Here is a 20877-nt window from a genome sequence, read left to right as displayed (position 1 = left end):
GAAGAGAAGGATAAAATTTACCTTGATTGTACAATTGAAAGAACGATGTGGATGGTGAAACACTGGAACAGGTTGGGGAACCTCTATCCATGAAGACTTCCAAAACTTGCTTAGACAAAGTCCTGAGCAACCTGACCAGCTTTGAACAAGCAGCTGGACTAGAGATCATCAGAGGTACCTTTCCATCAAATTTATTTTATTAGAGAAGGCTCTTACTTTTTAACATCTACACAACCACTAAAGACCAGGAACTCAATAAAACTAGATTCCTACCTGGCACTCAAGCAGAATTTAAGACAATGTCTCTTGTTTGAATAATAACAGAACATGAACAGATTTTTCCCTTATTATCATACTGTTCCTCTGTTTTAAGAACACATTATTTTTCTGTGTGGCATTATCATTCTATCCTAAGATGTTTCACAATTTCACATATTTGAGGTCTCTCCGACTTCTGACACAAAAAGAACTATTGAGTACAAAACAGTTCTTCATTCAAATGAGACCAAATTGCTTCTAGGAGACCATCTACAATTAGCAAAATGGGGGGGGGTTGGGAAGTGTTTGCTATTTGAAAATGGTATAAGTGAATTAAAATTGGACTTCTGTTGTTACAAACAGCAACTAAAATATAGCACTATTTTATTTTATTGGATTTTATCATGATAGACTTTTTGCCTACTTATTTGTCTAAAATAAAATTTTAGTTGACAGGAGCTCTTCCATCTTTGCTCAGCCAAAGCTGCAGCGCTTGCAATACCAAGGTGCTATCTGAACTTTTACAGCATGTATGCTTCAAGAATTGACCAGTTTAAGAATTTAGAGGTTCTAATGCCTCATCTAAGCAACTCTTCTGTCATGACCACTTACCTACCTCTATTTCTTCCAACAATAGAAAAGGATACAAAATATTGTGCAAGGTTCTTCTTTTCCAATGCCAAGGTAGAAACATGTTATACAGAGTTACTGAAATACAAGTTACAATCACTCTTACAATATCAAAAATTAGCACAGGTATCTTAGACATTAATAATTTTCCCAACAGTAGTTTAGATAAGATGCTGCCCATTTGTTAGTACTGATCTATTACCAGAATTAAGATTGTTTTATACTAGTTCTACATCTGACACTGCCAATTGTTCAGACTTTTTACTAAATCAAGATGTAAGTTCAATTTAAAGGCTTGAGAAACCCTTTACTAATTGCAGCTTCTAAATAGACTCACTGCTTTGATAACCACAGGAAAGCCATTTCATTAAATATGGTTATAACATAAATAACCCACTTATTTCCATCAAGCATATTAACATAAAAAAATGGCTATTCCGATAAAATACTAAGAAGTATTCTCAATAGCACTATGGTTGTGATTATGGCTGCGTGGAGACCTCATAGCAGCCTTCCAGTATCTGAAGGGGGCCTACAAGGATGCTGGGCATGGATGCTGTGACAGGAGAAGGGGTAACGGGTTCAAACTTCAACAGGGGAAGTTTAGATTGGATATAAGGAAGAAATTCTTTACTGTAAGGATGGTGAGGCGCTGGAATGGGCTGGCCAGGGAGGCTGTGAGTGCTCCATCCTTGGCAGTGTTCAAGGCCAGGTTGGATGAGGCCTTGGGTGGCATGGTTTAGTGTGGGGTGTCCCTGCCCATGGCAGGGGGGTTGGAACTAGATGATCCTAAGGTCCTTTCCAACCCTAACTATTCTATGATTCTATGATTATTGTCAAGAGATGCACCAAAATATTGCTGTAGTAAAAGTGACATCAATCTGGATAACTTATGTTAGATACTGATATAAAAACCTGTATGAACTTTTTTTTATATAATAATAAATCACACAGTAAAGTGAGTTTTGTGTATATTGAAACTACCACCAAGAAATGTATCTACTTTCCGAAGCATCAGGCATTACAAATACAATCTTGGTGAAATGTACTTCAAACGTTACCCTAGATAGATTAAAGCCAACAGGACAATGTATTTACTGTGACTTACTGAGAAAGGGAGAGTCATTCTTTAAAACGGTTCCAAGAAACAGTTCAGTTTATTTTAATTAGAACCATATGAAAAAGTCATGTCAGAAAACACAGAGAATATTCTTGAATAAATGTCACTTAGTCCTGCTTACCAGTAGAGGACTAATGTGAATTAAGAACCTCAATATTCTAAGCATAAATTTCTCACAGTACCTTAATTTTGCATTGACAAATGCAAAAGCGATGCTAAGCAGTGAAATATATTTTTCATTTAACTTCAGAATCATAGACTACCACATACCCGTACCAGCAGGACCATCTGAAAAGTGGTATTTTAGAGACTGCTCCCAAATAAAGTAGTTACAGAACTGTGAAATTAGGGAAAAAAAAAAGCTGAATAAACTCCACAACTGAATGACTTACTTGATCTGATATTACAAGGTGTTCTATTTGAAAGATCTGCAACACAGGTATAAATTGCTTCAAAAGGATGTAATTTGTCTTATGCTTAGGCAATTTTAACAAGTTTTTAAAATATAAGATGTAAAAAACCACCCCAAAATCCAATTCATATAGTGGCAAATAACACCATTTCCCATTTCATGTGGATAATAAGCATCATCTTATATACGAAAACCATCTATTATGCAACAAAAATATCGTATTTTTCTTTTCACACAAAAACTTTTCCAACATTTAATAATTTCTTCTCAGAGAAGGAAAGAAAATTATGAGCTTGGGAAACCATCTTAATTCAGTATTTTAGATCAAGCCTGTCCTTTGCCCTGTTCTCCTTTATAGCAAAATTTCAACCATTTTAAAAATGCAGTCTTGAGCATACTGCATAATAAAAATTGTAGGATTTGTATCCAAATAAAAAAAAATGGCTGTTAATCTTGGGACAGATATACATCAAAGCTTTCCTATACACTGCTATTTCACTAAAAGCTGATGAAAATCTAATGATAATTCTTTGCTATTCGGTCAATTAAACAGCAGAACGACCTCTGCAGGAGGCTCAGAAATATGTAATTGCATTCTCCAGCTCATCACAGACCAAGCTCTGAATAAAAATCAGAACTCTCCCAAAACCGTTTTTATACAGACACCAAAGGGATGTTCAGTTTTCACTCTCAATCCCAGTAAAACAGGTACAGATTTTAGAGTCACAGAGTCAGTAAGGGCCTAATCCTAACAAAGGTATGAGGCAAATGATGAAAAACTCCAGAAATGTGAGAGAAAGAATGTGTCAAAATAGCACCAGATTCATCAACCTAAACCAGAACTGAAATATCAAACAATGGCACTGCGTGCTTCAGCTGTCTATGTAACAGATGATACTGCTTACATGTGGACCCAAAAAAAAAAAGTATTTTTTTTCAGTTTCAGAAACTGAAATTAGCTGATGGCAACGGGGAATAAAAGTAACGGCAATAACCTCAGTAAGTGAGCACATTGCAAACAAGTACAAAACTATGGTTTAAAAGCTTAATTCAAAGAATACAATCATAGAATTAAAGTAGCTTAGGCAATCAAAGAATCATTTCTGTGCTGGTGCACAAGCCAAAAAATTTAAGAACTGGTAATGTTACTGTACAAGATACTGGCACTAGTAAGTAGTGTTGTTTAAGAAAAGCACACCAATGTCTTCTCATCTTTTGAAAAAATAGGAATTTAAGGAAAATAAATGAGGTGTCATCTAAAATTATGACAAGAACAAAGCAAATAATAGATGTCTGAGGCAAGAAACAGTTTATAGAGACAGCATATTATCAAATTCTGGTGGCATATCAGGCTCTACAGCTAGTACAAAACTGAAACATCAACTCCTATGAAATAAAAAACCTAAGAATTAGCTAACAATAAAACAATTAAGCTTGGTGAGATATTCTATGCCTCCCCTAAAAAACAGAATTTCACATGATAAGGCTGTTAACAAGGTTTCAGAGCATTAAGTACTTGTGCAAAATTGGCATGCAAATTTTGAATTGATAATAAATCCTAGACATTGGAAAGAAAGTGACGAGTTAAATTTCATCCAGATATAAAGACAGCAGTTGCTGACTTAATGCTGAACGGTGTTACAGTGAATTATCATGGCTGAATAAATCTCACAGAAGTGTTAGATAAGCACTTCTATGACTTCAAATTCACAGGAATATACACAAGTGCTAGAAAAATGAAACAGCAAAATGTTCAATAGTGTTACTTGAAAAAAATCCACAATTTAAAATAGGTCAAGTGTTACAGAATGCTTATTAAGCTTCTAATACTGGTAAAATAAGAGCTTTAAGTTACAACTATACTGGTCAGTGATACCTTAAATCAACAGCTCGGTGATCTTGCGACTGGTTTTACCTACTGTCACAGACAAAGCTTCATGAAGGCAAAAGTACTGACACATTACGAACAAGGAGAGACAGGTGAAACAGAGGCACAAAATAACTTACCTGAAGTCATATACTGAAGAAAAATCAGAAAAGAAGGCATGTATGCTGACTAATACAGCAGATTAGTATCCAGAACTTAAAGCTGTCCTTACCATTATTTTCATTATTTAGTTTTGTATGCTAACACTCTTAAACTAGTAGCTTTACAGACACTCAGATAGGATATGGGTTCACACTCTGAAAACTGAGACAAGATAGCACAAATTCAGGAACAACTGAAGGGATTTTTTTTTTTTATTACTTAATGTAAGGTACACTTCAGAAACAGCTATTTAAGAAAAGTGCAATGTGTGCAAAACTGGATATGGTAAAAACTAATTGGTCACAAATGGTGCTTTTTCTTTGCAGTATTTCTCCTTTCTGCCACTCCGTAGGAAAGTATCATAAATACTAAAAGGCACTAATGAAAAATTCTAATTTTTATTAACAGTGTTTTACAGAGATTGTTTATTACATTATCAATTCTACTTCTGCATAACAAAGTTGACAGATGGAATCATGTCATTTTATGACATCAATAAACTGCTACATTCCTGTTAAAAGTACATCAGTAATCAAATTCAAACCATAATTTTTTGCTACTTCAATTAAGATATGCCACAAAAGGAGCTTTGAATACATTGTTTCTTTAACACATATGGCAGTCTCCTTTAACTAGTGATAGCCAAAGCTGAAAATAGCTTAACAAGACACTGGTTACAAAAAAAGCTTCCTGACTACTAAGTTCACTGCAAGTTTTGTAGATTACATCCCAACAACTTGCCTGAAAAGCTGTAAATAACAAATAGTGGCAGAAACCAGCCAAAGTCCTCTTTACCTTCCCGGTAGACAGTGAGTTTCTTCTTCTGAACTCTAATTTAGTAATTTGCAATCAGGAAGGAGCAAGTAAGAGAATTCCTTCAAAGTCAGCAGTAGTGAGGTACAACTTATTTTGGCAGTAGTCAACTATTAGTAACTTCTTATTAAAGCTGATTAAGAATGTAAGTTGAAGGAATAAAGACATATAGTAAAAAGCATTCCTTAAAGATCAGTGGAAAAATTCCAGGTGTGATGGAAAATGGTACAAAGCATGTGAAAATATTTGCATTTCCTTTTCTAACTAAAATGCTCAAGAAAGAGGAAGGTAACAGACCTCAAAGGTTTGTGTAAATGAAGCCTGAAAAGAAGAAAACTCAAACCCCAAACAACTCGGTTTTCACTTAATGAAGGAGCATATTTCTACAAAAGGATTCAATCCGATTTATCTTTGGGCAGTGGAAATTGTGTGGTATCAAACCTTTTATAACACATGCACTACAGCTGGGAACCTGATAGAGAGAATTTTGGAAAACACGGCCACTCATTTCATTTCTCAAATCAAAGATGGTGGCACTATCTAAACATCTGAAATTCCAAAACAGACTCTGCTTGCAGCTGGAGACTTAAGACTCCAACAGACTGTGATTCAGTGCCATGAAACTGCAATTGTTTGCAATTGTAGACTCAGTGTAGGAAATTACTATCAATATCATATTTCCCCTCAAAATGAAAGAATCAACTCACCACTTGTCCATTCTGAGGATTTTTATGTGCATATGGGGGTCCACGGATATGATTCCACATCTGACCAGATGTCATAGCAAATACAACACACTAGAAAAAAAATAGAAAAAACATATGCTCATGTATTTACTAAGAAGAATTGAATAGAAAACCATTCTGTTAGTGATGCTTGTTTTAGATACATAATTATTTCTGTAACCAGATACAGTATCAAACTCTATTTGATTTTTAGGATAGGGTTTACGCCGCTCTCATAAAATTCGTAATGACTTCTGTTAGAAAATGAGTTAGCTCAAGACAGAGGTTTTCAAAATCTCACTTGAAAGAATCCTGCTGTTATAAGCACTTGGAATTGCCACATTACCACATCTATATGGCAAAAAGCATTCACAGCAGTAAAAGACATTCATTGCAAATATTCTGCAAACTAGTGTTCAAGATTTATACAGCCTTTCATAAAATTAATTGTGCCTCTGATCCAATACAAATGTTTAGCTCATCTTTTTGCTTTCAGGTGTACAAAATGATATATAAAAGCATAAGAAAAAAAAAATCCGATTGTAGAAAAAAGTGTCTGCCCCATTTTATGAAATTCTCATTGTGTGTCCTATATGACTATGATTCATTTTAGCTATGAAAAATAATACTGGTTAAGTTGATAGAAAAGTGGAATTCCCTGTGGAAAGAAGTGTGAAGTTATATTAGGGATGCATGACAACTGGAAAAACAGACAATTCTTGTAGAATTATATATATAATATTGTCATAACTGCAGAACCTACATGTCATCACAGTCATAGCAAGTGTCATTATAAATACCTTAAGGAAGAAAATACAGTATCTCTTGAGTACCAAATGAGAAAAACAAAACTGGGAAACTTGGATCATCTAAATATGTTTTCTGGCTTACCAGTACAGATAATCCTTACAAAAACGCCAAAATAATTTAAGTACAGTTTTTACATATATGCTAATTTTTACTGTAAAATATTCCCACCAGCATAGTATAGTTATAGTGATTTGAGCAGATGCATCACAAATGTAAAGATTAATACCATGAGGGTTAACTAAAGCAGGGTTAATTAAAAACTCTTTAAGAGGTTTTCTTTAAAAAAAAAGTTTACAAACACATTAATGAAATAAATGCAAACTATTGCAGGTTTTATCCCCATAAATGCAGCACTGCCACCCCTAGCAATATCATTTGAACAACCTTTGCAAGGCGTTAACAGCACAGCACACACACACCCCAAAGTGAAGCCAATGAATGCTCTCAAAAATCCAGAGATAAACACTGGAGGAGTAACCATGACATGAGAGAAAGGGAAAGATACTAGGAAATGTGTACATAACAATTTTAACTGTGGTGTTATAATTGAGACTTTTTGCCCTTGTAATAGAAAGAAAATAATGAAAAAAATACATCATGTCGAGTTAAATAATAACTCTTTGTTGTAGGGTTAAGTTTTCAATTATACTAGGAACATATTCTTGACTTGAAATATTCAAGGTGTGTTTCATTTTGCCCTTAGCAGGATTTCTAATATATCAGTATAGTAATTAACATGGAAGATGAAAGCATCATGATAGTGATTACTAGTAAATGGATTATGTTTTAATTAATAATATGCAAAGAAATGAAGAGAGTGTATGTTTCAATTACTGGGAAAAGGGTAACAGCTATTTCTATGCCTTGCAGACTGTTTTAGAAATTTATACTGCAATTTTGGTCACACAGGAGATAGCTTATGTGAAAGTACAAAAGTGGAGAAACTGAAAATGTGGGTAACAGAACTGAGGTGGAAGAGATGTTTTAAAAGGCTAAAAGCTGAAATGTAAAGCACTGAAAGAGAACAGAGCACGCAAACTGTGGCTCTCTGAAAGTGAGTTTTCTATGAAAAGTTACTCTACCCATTACTGTACTTAATTTACATTCTTCTAGGGCCAAATCTTCTTCCATATGGAAAGATTTAAAAAACACTCCACCTCAGTTTATACATAGTCATATACTTTATAACAGATAAATATCTATTAACATCAGAAAAATTACATCCTAGATTCATTAATCAGTAGTTAATTTTAAGCATAGTTAAAAAAAAAAATAAATAAATAAAACAGGCAGACACAGGCATCCAGTTCTGTACTTATTCTATACTATTCTGTATATGTAAGTTTAAGTCATTTCACAATTATTGTTTTAAAGAAATGTAATCCTTTCTTTCCAGTTTAACTTCCCTTCTGTACCCAAAGAAGGCTACAGAATTACAAGATCTGTACTCAATTTCTAAATAAAAATTCATCACTTCTCAGAATGTCCAATATAAGATATACAATTTAAGGACAGGAAGTACAATATAGAAGCGAAGAGAATGGGTTTCTATATCTTTAAGAAGTGCCATGCATTTTTCCCCCCTCTCTAACTATGTGAAGAAAAGGAAATTAATAAATCGCATTTGTTGCTGTTCTTTTGAGATGCCTATCTACTCATATGGAGAAGCCTAACTTTATCTAGCTGTATCTTCGAATAAAACACATTAATTTTAGCCTCATTCCCATAAAGGGGTAAAGAAGCCACTCACAACCATGATACCTTTTTGGAGCAAGCTCTTTTGGAGCAGTAACTGATGACAAATATACTCCACAGTACTGCACCATACAGTACATCAGCACAGAACACATTTCTCATAGCCATTAACTGTTACAACAAATGTAAGCACATGCTTTGTCTCCCAATTCAAGCAACTTAACATATTTTGCCCAACAGAGTCAACTCCTAGGCAGCTGCCTTCTAATCTGAGCAGACTTTGCCTTCCCAAATCCCACTGGTATACAGGCAAATCTGAAATACACACATAAATACAATAATACACACATAAATACAATAATACAGAGATGGCAGAGTTATTGAATGCCTTCTTTGTCTCAGTCTACTCTGTCGGAGGCAGTCCTGAAGAGCCCTGTACTCCTGAGACCTCAGATGAAGTCAGGTCACTGGAGCAGTTTGCCTTAGTCGACGAGGAATGGGTTAGGGACCAGTTGAGCAATCTGGACATCCATAAATCCATGGGTCCAGATGGGATGCACCCGCGGGTGCTGAGGGAACTGGCGGAAGTCATTGCTAGACCACTCTCCATCATCTTTACCATAGTCTTGGGAAACGGGAGAGGTGCCTGAGGACTGGAGGAAAGCAAATGTCACTCCAGTCTTCAAAAAGGGCAAGAAGGAGGACCCAGGTAACTATAGACCGGTCAGCCTCACCTCCATCCCTGGGAAAGTGATGGAACACCTTATCCTTGATGCCATCTTAAGGCATGTCAAGGATAAGAGGGTTATGAGGGGCAGTCAACATGGCTTTACCAAGGGGAAGTCATGCTTGACCAACCTCATAGTCATTTATGAGGAAATAACATTGTGGATGGATGATGGCAGAGTGGTGGATGTGGTCTACCTTGACTTCAGCAAAGCATTTGACACAGTCTCCCACAGCATCCTCATAGCTAAATTGAGAAAGTGTGGCCTGGATGATCAGGTAGTGAGGTGGACTGCAAACTGGCTGAAGGACAGAAGCCACAGAGTTGTAGTCTATGGAGCGGAGTCTAGTTGGAGGCCTGTATCTAGTGGAGTGCCTCACGGGTCAGTACTGGGACCAGTATTATTTAATATATTCATCAATGATTTAGATGAGGGAATTGAGTGTACTGTCAGCAAGTTTGCTGATGACACTAAGCTGGGAGGAGTGACTGACACGCCAGAAGGCTGTGCTGCCATCCAGCAGGACCTGGACAGGCTGGAGAGTTGGGCAGGGAGTAATTTGATGAAATATAACAAGGGAAAGTGTAGAGTCCTGCATCTGGGCAGGAACAACCCCAGGTTCCAATATAGGTTGGGGAACGACCTGTTAGAGAGTAGTGTAGGGGAGAGGGACCTGGGGGTCCTAGTGGATGGCAGGATGACCATGAGCCAACACTGTGCCCTTGTGGCCAAGAAGGCCAATGGCATCCTGGGGTGTATTAGTAGGGGGGTGGTCAGTAGGTCGAGAGAGGTCCTCCTTCCCCTCTACTCTGCCCTGGTGAGACCGCATCTGGAATATTGTGCCCAGTTCTGGGCCCCTCAGTTCAAGAAGGACAGGGACCTGCTGGAGAGAGTCCAGCGCAGGGCGACAAAGATGATTAAGGGAGTGGAGCATCTCCCTTATGAGGAAAGGCTGAGGGAGCTGGGTCTCTATAGTTTGGAGAAGAGGAGACTGCGGGGGGACCTTATTAGTGTATATAAATATATAAAGGGGGAGTGTCATGAGGATGGAGCCAGGCTCTTCTCAGTGGCAAACAATGATAGGACAAGGGGTAATGGGTATAAACTGGAACACAAGAGGTTCCACTTAAACTTGAGAAGAAACTTCTTCTCAGTGAGGGTGACAGAACACTGGAACAGGCTGCCCAGGGAGGTTGTGGAGTCTCCTTCTCTGGAGACATTCAAAACCCGCCTGGACACATTCCTGTGTAACCTTATCTAGGTGTTCCTGCTCTGGCAGGGGGATTGAACTAGATAATCTTTTGAGGTCCCTTCCAATCTCTAGCATACTGTGATACTGTGAAAACCAAAAATTACATGCAGAAAACCACAGTGGCAGCCTAGTAAGGAAAATGCTTTTAAAAAACCCCTCATAGCCCCTATTCACCCTTGTAGCCCACATTCTAGACAGCTGACCAAGCTCTCAGCACCATTACTGCGTTGTCTAAAATGCAGCAAGTCCTTCTAAAATGTTAGAAATCCACCCAGTTTATGTCATCTGACCTTTTATTCTCTCTGCTAAGAAATGAAGAGTCTTGACAAGAATCTAAATTGCTTCTTTTTATAAGTGGGCAGGACTCTACAAATATCTAAGAACTGAAGTCTTTCCTCATTTTTGTGTGACCATGGGAGAGGGAAAAATGTCCATAGATGAAGAGTAAGATTTGAATTAAAATCTAAAATAATCTAGGGGATAAATTTTGGATGTGATCTCAAAAAGACATCTTATGGGATATTATGTACTGTGACTCAGTCATCTGGTTTGCCATTCTAAGAGCCTTCTGGGTTATGTTGCAAGTAAAAATGCCTAAGGCATACAAGATACTACCAGAGTCTGCAGTGCTTCTACAAGGGGATGAAACCACTAATAGCATTGCTGTTGCACAACCTAATGTGGAGGACAAAACCAGTTCAACAGTCTTGTGATTGGTATCAACATCTGAGATGAAAGCTCTGGTCTTGCTTCTGAAAGTTTATCAAAACCACTACATGTATCACTAAAAAATGCATTCCTAAATATTCTCACAAAACAGCACTGGAAATATCTCTTATGAGACACAACTTTTTGGTATAAATGGAGATATCAAATTCAGCCATCATTTTGGGGATTTCCTCTTTCCCTGCTAGTCAAAAAAAACAAACAACAAAAACAACAAAAAACACAACAAAACCCCCCCCACAAAAACACAGAGGCACTTTATGCTGAGAATTTTTTTCAAATTTTAGGAACAGATCATTCAACCGAGGAGAGAGGTACTATGCATTTTTCATTCAAATAAAAAGTATCCAACATTTGGGAGCATATAAAAGCTCTTCAAAACAAACTAAGTAGCTCTGAAAGACAAGGAAAAGTAAACAAGAGACTTGTCCATTTGCAATGATACAGTTTTCAGAATTCCAGGATATATATGAAAGAGATTCAGTTGAAATTAAAAATGTTATTTTTCAAATGATTAATGAATCCTGGCTACCTAACAGTACAACATCTCCCGGAAACCAATCAAAACTCAAACCTACAGCTTTTAGAAAAAAAAATCTCCTGTGCTTTCTCAGTTCTACAATATCTGTAAAAGGAACTGCCAATAAGAAACTAATTGCCAAAGGTCTTATCAAAAACATGGGCTTCGTGTAGTTTTCCAGGCTTTCAAGGGTTTACTTGTTTTTAAAGTTGAGTAAGGAAAAAGTATTAATGAGGAATATAATTATTTATTAGTTATACCCTTCATAAATGTATTTTATTAGACATGACTCTTTCCCCTCTACTAGATAGCATCTTCCCTATTTTTCCTTTTAATGAGTTTTTATGAAAAAGGAAGCTCAAGTTTTATTGGTAGAAAAAGCACCATGGAGGAGATTCGTAACTACACAAGACCTTCGAATGAATATATCTGTCTATGGATCTTATCCTATTCTAGTCATTTTACAGAAATAAGCTTATCTGTGCAAAAGCCTGCAATCTGGTGTTCCTGCTTATTTCACCAAAAAGAACTTACAACATTAGCTTGTATGTCCACTTGTAGATCTGAATAAAACCAAAAGGACTTCTGGTAAATGCATGATCTTTGCTAAAACACCATTCTGCAGTATGGGCCTTTGACAACATTGTGAAGGTGAAAGAAGAGTAATGATTGAACTGGGAAGCATCGGTTCAGGGCCATGATTAATTGCTAGATACTTTCAGATGCAAGACCTTTTTCTAAAACACCCTCTAAGTGCTATTAATTTTTAAAGTAAAAAGAATTTTACAGGAAACAGTATTAGCAACAAGAATAAACAGCATTAATGCCATTTTAATTCCTTTTAATGCAATTACTGCTTGTCACTATAATCAGCAGGATGAAAACTACTGAATGGCATCATCATAATTTCTTAAAATGCTCGATCACATTTGGACATTGACCCTGTCCACACAGGTTCAGTTGAATGTGATTATAAGTTTTCAGCATTGTAATTTACAGTTACATGTAAAATGTCCAGCTACTGCTAAGGAGAACTGCAAATAAGAAAGAATTGATGTGTTCACTTTCTTAACTCAATTAGGAAGTTAATTATGTCTTCAACTATTTATTGAATACAGATTGTAATAGAATCATTCTTGATTTGACTAACTGATTTTTAACCTCTGCAAGACAAAAAACTCAATTCCCCAAAACATTCAAACATTAAACTTCTGATCTGAATCCCTGAGGTACAAAATCAGAATGAAACGGCTGTCTGCAGAGAAATATTGCATGGTTAAACAAAGGAAATGCCCCTGATTATATCTTTATTTGATGTTTGACAAAAACATCTAGTTTGCTGTGCTAATTATTGCTTTACTCAAGTGATCTCTAAAGATTAGGACTCAAAAAAAATTATATTGATATATATCAAATTTGAGCTTTCTGGTGGTAGTGTATCTTTAAATATCATTGAAAAATGCTGGCAATCTAAAAAAATACATGGTACTAAATATGAAGGACTTACTTTGAAAGAGAACTGTCAAAACTGTGCTAGAGTTCAGGATCCTCCAAATGACATCCTGGAACAGAGAAGACATTCTGCCCCTGGCTCTCTAGGTCAAAAGGAAATATTCTACTTGAAATCTAGTCCTGTAGGTGGTTTATTTGAAATGTTGTTCTTTATTCCTTCCTCAGGGTACGTGGTAGATTAACAAACTGCTTAAACAAAGGATGTATGCCACGTACGCTTGTAGGAAATGCTATGATAGCACAGCAGAGAAAACAGCATTATCAGTAGCCATTATTCAAGAGTAATATTAAGGAACTTTGGACAAAGAGGTTGCTTTAATATCTTAATCATTTAGCTACAAAAATTAATTAGAGCCAAACAAGTACCAGATAACTTGATATATGTAAAATGTATATAACATAATAAAGGCTGCCAATGTGCTCATCAGCAGAAAGTATCAAAAAAAATGGTAACTTCTCATAATGTTGAATTGAAGCAGAACAGCAAACCATCAACATGGTGTGTCTTTGAAAAGGCAAAACCAACTACAGGATACATCAGTAACCTGCTTCTTGCAGAGCTAAAATACACAGTATCATAGAATCACTCACATTGGAAGGGAACTCTAAAGAGCATCTGGTCCAAACTTTCACAGGAGAGGGAGCTTAGATGAGAAATAAAATACAAATACCTCTGCACAACTCATATTCCATCTACGATCCTAGCCATGTGCTTTCAAAGAAAGGCTGATTCATATTTATACAAGTTGAGACAAAGTCTTTAAAATTAATAAATAACCATTTACATGACAAAAAGAAAAAAACCCTTGCCTTATTTTGTCAAAATACACAAACAAATTGCTAAGAAGTACTGTTCCCAATTAATGTATTGCTTGGTAACCCTAGACACCATTCTAGTGTTGATACTCATTCTCCTGACTTTGTGTCCCTACAAATTTTTATCCCTACCAGCCTTAGACGCTGGTACTCAGATTCTTCCTCTTTTGCCAGGCACAGTGATGGCAGAGTAACTAGTAGTTACAGATGTACATTAACTGTCTCATCTACTATCCTTGCATGCTATCTCCTACCTAAAACTGAGACAGCTGACTATGCTGCACAGTCCAGGTTTTTCAGTCTACTCAAGTTATTCGAAAGCCACAATATAAACAAAAATACTGCAGTACACTATCAAGTGTGTATTTCAAACACATTACTGGACAATTTTAAAATTTCCTCAGAGTTGACTCTGTAATATCATCTTATTCTCATTTAGGTTAACATTGCAATGTTAATGTCAGCACTACTCAAACCAGTCTTGGAAAAAATTACAACTTTTTCTTTATTTCTTAATTCTTTTATAATTTTCTTACAAACTTTAAAAAGCCTTTGTTACTTTTCTCAACCTTTCCTTACTCTAAGGCGATACAGTCTGAAATTAATATCCACACTAAACCAATGACATTACTGATTTTACAAAAAAAGGGCAGGTTGAACCACAGCAGTGAAAATTAGTAACACTTTTTATTAGAAATATTAGTGACTGATGAAGCTAATGAGAATTAGCCCCAAAATCTAGATTATGAATCTTTGTCTGATAGGATCATACTGAACACTGTATTAATGCAATGTATTTTAATTTACTTATTGTGCAAGTAATGAAGACACATATGCTAAGATAAGGAGCTAATAAAAAATATATTAGTAAGGAAAATCTGCATACCAGAGCTGCCATGGCCCAGCCAGTTTTGTTGTAGATGAACTCCAAGTTATTTCTTCGCAAATACAACAATCCACCAACAAGAGATACCAGAAGAGCGAGCGCAATTGTACCAGAATAGTTAGGAGGCCTGAACACTCTAATCTGGAAAAGATAAATGAAAATACAGATTGCAATAAATGCATACATACAGATCGTCTTATATATAAACAAACAGGGAGTACCTGAAATCTGGTTTCAGCATCAGAAAGACTAAACCCTAAGCTTATATTTAAGTCAGAAAAAAACAGTACTTCCTTTAATACACAAATAATTGGAAAAAAGTTTTAAGCATCATATTGAACTGCTAAACTCCAAAACATTATTTCTTTAACACATTTGCAGGGTGGCTGGATTAGGAGCACCTACCTTTGGATCTACCTGTTTTGTATAAGGTTTGCATTATATAAGATTTACTTATTAACAACTAAACATCACAGTATCACTACCTGTTTTCATCCAAAATAAGACTACATACAATTCAACAAAACAAGAATGGAATGTAATCTGCAAAACTGCATAAATTGCCACAGACTACAAAGATACATTTGATTTCAACTTCTAAAATTGTCAAAAGACTTACATGAACATCTGTTCTGTCAGCTATCCATTTAGCTAGCTGCTCAGCTGCAAAGCCGATTCTCTGCAGGTCAAACGTGTCAGCTCTCTTGGGTTTACCTTTTGGAGGAAAATGCATGAAAGTCGGAGCAGAGTTCATATTCAGCTACAAAAACAGGGAAAATAACAGGAAAAAATATTGTAACTCTATCCCCAAAAAATTTTACCTTTTACATACATGACAGTACAAGTCTAATCAGCATGAAAAATAATATTTTCCTCTATACATTACTCTCTTTTTATACATTGTCTAGTATAGTCCTGCAAAAAAAGAATATTCCTTCCAGTAGACTGGGATGTTTAATTATTCAGAGCATTTCATCCCCAAACTTTTCTGAGTATCTTATGCTTTAAAGTTCTTATACACTGGAAGAACTTCCCTGTAACTAGTAAAACAGAGACCCCACATCCATCCAATCTGTTCAAGTATATTTGGCTATAATTCCAGGGCAGGCAAACAATGTGACATTTTTTCTCTTGCCTAATACAATGTTAACTAGCCTTCCATTCGCTTCAAGACAGACTACCCAACAGTAACTAGTCTTTTTTGAATTCAGAAAGGCCTAGATAACTAGCTTAAACTACATAACTTGCCCTAGAAATTACATGACTGTGTTGATGTCAATGGAACTATTCACAGCATATCAAAAAAACCAAACGTGATAAATAAATAGATTTATATTTTCCACTTTAAATTTGACTTCAACTTTGGTATAGGAGAATATAACTTTACTACATCAAATTCCTCCATATTCAGTCCATCTTAGAAACAGTGCAGCAAAACACTTGAAAAACTTAGCATAGAATCATAAATAAAATCAGCATAATAATTACAGATGATGCAATATGGAGAGCTTTAAATAACAAAGGCAGAGTAAACTTGCTTGTTTCATTACTGCAAAATGAGTTTTATCACATTACCAAAACTCAACATTTAACTAAGTACAGAACTGAATAGAAATCACCAGCTACTAAAATATTTTGCATCTAAGCAAAAAACAGCCCATTTCTTTAGTGAGCTGATTTGGAAATAAGAAAGAAAGACTGATAAATGCTGTGAAATAGTTTAATAAAATATTTTATAAGATACATATATGTTCTGAGATTGTATAGAGCTTGGAGGCAGCTGCTCTGCAACTGCTTTGTCATTTCTCTACAAACAGAATAAAAGCTGAAAAATCAGTCCCATGACTTTTGGGGGGTTTAATGCTATGGCATCCAAATTACATGACTTGTTTGCACACAAAAACAAAGCAAGGCTAAACCACACTTCCTCCAAATCCACCTTTAAATGGTCATTAGTATCACTTATCCTTAACACTGTGTTTCTCAAATACAGTCAAAAATTTACCTATTTTATCTAATTGTCTTGCTTTTACATTACTTTAAATGCATACCACCTGAAATAAACTGAATCTGTACACTTGTACACAAGGACTAAGTTGGACTGCACTATACTAATACGTATTGATTGGTTTCAGGCAAGACCAAACAATATTTTGCATTACTGTAACCATGTAGGATAACGTAAAATGATTTTAAAGCTTATTTGAACTAAAATTTTTAAGGCAAAATCATAAGCCGTTAATAAACATTCTTTACACAACACATTCTCTACACAACACATTCTCAGATCTCAATTGGGAGAAAAAATATTTACTAAACAGTAATTAGACTTTTTAAACTTAGTATTTCAAAAATAAATATAAAATTTTTCTCCTGGAAAATTTCTTCTCCAAGAGGTGGTTAAAAATACAGAGAGCTTCAAAACTTGTCACTTCTCTTGACCTGCATGTTTAGCTTCAATCAGTGGATAAATATCAGAGAAATGCATGTCAGTATTTCTCATTTATTTTCAACTTATGTGTTTCGCCTTGACGACTCGATTTAAGAGTGGCCCTTAGATTGTTCTCCAACAGTTGATTTTTCACTCTTCAAAGTAGAAAATCTAAACCAGTCTCTTTTCTATTCCTTGAACAACTTCCAGACTAATACAAATATTACTGGAGTTGAAGAATATTGTATTATATAAAAGCAATTAAAAAGCTCTTTCACTTAAAAAGCATTTTTCCCCTAATGATAAAATAAAGGAAATCTTTAAATGCAAATGTTAATTACACTGCACTTAATTCAAATAAGTGACATTAATTATGGGTTGAGAAATAGTTTGCATACATATAATGTAATCTATAAATAAACATTATAAATAGCATTTGGAAAATACTAGAAGTTGCTACTGGTATAATCTGTCATTGCTAATGTCACAGAAACCCTAATGCCTGGTGTTTTTAACCAGGAAGAACTTGTATACAAAACACAGAGTTACATACCTACACACAGAAAATAATTTATCTTGTATCAGTTGGCAAATCAACATACAGTTCTAAAAATAAAGAATGTTTTACAATATCCAACATTTACCTGTTGAAAAACATCTGCACCTTCATCATAATCCACTATTGTGAAAAACAGTTTGTTTGAGAAAGCAGATGAATAGCGCCATGAATTAGCCAGCACTTGATATTCTTCATTAGCTTGCCTGTTAAGGAAAAGAAACAAATGTACATCCATGTGGCATTTGCTGGCAAGAAAGATTCTATAACCAGCTGCAGCAGTCAGATGAATTACACTTGCAGCAGTATCATTCTCAACACCCATATTATTAAAAAAAGTTCCAGCTAGTTATGCAACTTTCTGCTTCAAACTTATCTTCTCCAAAATTAAGTGTTAAGTCAAAGTATGGCACAGAAACCCCAAGATGGTGTTAACAAAAATTAATATTTTCCATATTTAAAAGTCTCAGAGAAGAGGAGTGGCCTGAGTAGCAAGCATCACACAGTCTGCTAACAGATCCACGCAAGGACATGCTTATGTGACCCTCAAGTATGGTATCAGGAGAAGAATTCTGGGATCCCAGAATTCTGTAAACACACAATCACAGAACCACAAAACCACAGGTTCTACCTCAGGAAAAATCCATAGCAATGAATAATTCAGAAGAAAAAGAAGGAAAAAAAAACAAAGAAAAAAATATTGAAAAACAATCTGAAAGGATCCATGAAGTACTTTTGGCTTTACACAGGCTCCTTTCCTAATTATTTTAGCAAGGGAACTAAATTATTTTATATTACTAATTAAATATAAAATTATTGTATATTACTAATCCTATCTGTGTAAAGTCCAAAAAAGGTTCTAGCAGGTCACAATTTCTCTTTGCATGCGGTAAGATGCAGAAATAGCATAAATAAATGTATTCTGCAGTTTTTCTCAAAAAAAGTGTTTCTATAAAACCAGTTCCATGTGTCTGATGGTGCAGAACACTTCATTTAAAAGCTGTAGATGCAAAAATCTGTTTGTTGCAAGAGAAACTCTGCACTAAACATACATTATACATATTGTAGTTTGAGAGAACAAAGAGGGGGAAAGAGAATCATAGAATAGCGCACACTGAATGACGGGACCATAGATTCAGAGCAGCCCTGCGGAGAAGGACTTGGAGGTGTCGGTTCATGAGAAACTTAACATGAGCCGGCTTCAGTGTGCACTCGCAGCCCAGAAAGCCAACCGTATCCTGGGTTGCATCAAGAGGAGTGTGACCAGCAGGTCAAAGGAGGTGATCCTGCCCCCCTACTCTGCTGTTGTGAGACCTCACGTGGAGTATTGTGTGCAGTTCTGGTGTCCTCAACATAAAAAGGACATGGAACTGTTGGAACAAGTCCAGAGGAGGGCCATGAGGATGACCAGGGGACTGGAGCACCTCCCCTACGAAGACAGACTGAGAGAGTTGGGGCTGTTCATCCTGGAGAAGAAAAGGCTGCGTGGAGACCTCACAGCAGCCTTCCAGTATCTGAAGGGAGGCTATAGGGATGCTGGGGATGGACTGTTCATTAGGGACTGTAGCGATAGGATAAGGGGTAATGGGTTAAAGCCTAAACAGGGGAAGTTTAGATTGGATATAAGGAAGAAATTCTTTACTGTGTGGGTGGTGAGGCACTGGAATGGGTTGCCCAGGGAGGTTGTGAATGCTTCATCCCTGGCGGTGTTCAAGGCGAAGTTGGACAGAGCCTTGGATGGCATGGTTTAGCGTGAGGTGTCCCTGCCCATGGCAGGGGGGTTGGAACTAGATGATCGTAAGGTCCTTTCCAACCCTAACTATTCTATGATTCTATGTCAAGAACCTCCCCATTTCCTGAGATCATCCTTTGGCATGAAATATATTACAACTCCAGTGGAATTGTGTTGTATCAAGGAATATGCCGTACATGAAAAAAAAAAAATCTATCATTTAAGAAAAACAGTTAAAATGAAATTTTATGCTCTCTTGTGTCCCTCCCCCTCCCAAAAAAAAAACCCTAAATATTATGAAATCATTATGAAATCATACAAAACTCAACTTTCACCGTTATTGACAGATTGATTAAAATCTGCTATTTAACACAATTCCTCAATGGGCAAAGTCTGCGACTGCATAAAAAGAGAAAAAGTGATTTAGGCATTAGTTTAGCTATTTCTAGAAACAGATACTAACATTAAGCAGACTAACATACTGTCATCCTGAAGAGGGCAGTCAGACAACATCAAAAGAACACTGTAAAATCTTAAGTAATATCTGTAGGGCACTGTTCTGTTAAATTCGCTGTATTAAAGCTGAATCATTTTTATTATAAGAACAAGATAAAAATCACTTCATTTTGATGCCATCATTCTTCTTAGTCTACCTTTCACTTGGGATGAAACAGTATTTCTGGGAGATTCAGATACTCCAGTTATGTCCCCACTGTTTGAGAGAGGACTTGTTTCCATTGATCTCCATGTATTTTGCATCTTTGAACTATTCGGAATGAATATAATGGGTAGAACGTATCACTTTGCAAAAGGTTGTCTTAGATTTTCAATAAATGGATTCAAAGCATAATTTCATCCTCACACTGAAGATAACAAAGCATTCTGTAACACATCTTCTTTGCAGCTTTTGAGGACCATGTAGAAGCAAGAGCGAAACAAGGAGAGGTAGAAATGGAAAGCTACAGGATTACCACATGCAGAACTGAAAAATACCCTACAGTCCACTGTGTAATTTCCAACGGATACAATGCTGATGCAATCACACTAATAACTGTAGCATTTGTTACTCTTTTTCAGATACAAAAAAAGCGTAAGTACTCGGCAGGGAAAAATGTCAACTTCCAATCAACATCAAGCAACATCAACTCTGTCACTTCTTATCTATCTATAGCTATCATTAGTTAATATCAATTCTATGTTTGTTTCTATGAAGTAATTCTAAGTAT

General features: G+C 36.0%; 1 protein-coding gene across 1 annotated transcript in view; it reads right to left on the bottom strand.

The window, feature by feature from the left end:
- TUSC3 (tumor suppressor candidate 3) overlaps positions 1 to 20877 on the bottom strand; it is a gene marked incomplete at its 3' end in the record, with an annotated part of 72207 nt that overhangs the window by 44122 nt on the left and 7208 nt on the right. Inside the window, exons 2-5 of the mRNA XM_080622876.1 lie at positions 18008 to 18125; positions 15552 to 15692; positions 14933 to 15073; positions 5970 to 6059 (exon numbers count right to left, since the gene is read on the bottom strand). Coding sequence (XP_080479002.1) covers positions 5970 to 6059; positions 14933 to 15073; positions 15552 to 15692; positions 18008 to 18125 — 490 coding nt within the window. The remainder of the gene's footprint in view (positions 1 to 5969; positions 6060 to 14932; positions 15074 to 15551; positions 15693 to 18007; positions 18126 to 20877) is intronic.

This window comes from Psittacula echo, assembly GCF_963264785.1.
Source record: "Psittacula echo genome assembly, chromosome: 1".
NCBI classification, from domain to species: domain Eukaryota; kingdom Metazoa; phylum Chordata; class Aves; order Psittaciformes; family Psittacidae; genus Psittacula; species Psittacula echo.
Note: the sequence above shows the minus strand (reverse complement) of the source record. Positions and strands in the feature narration are given on the sequence as shown.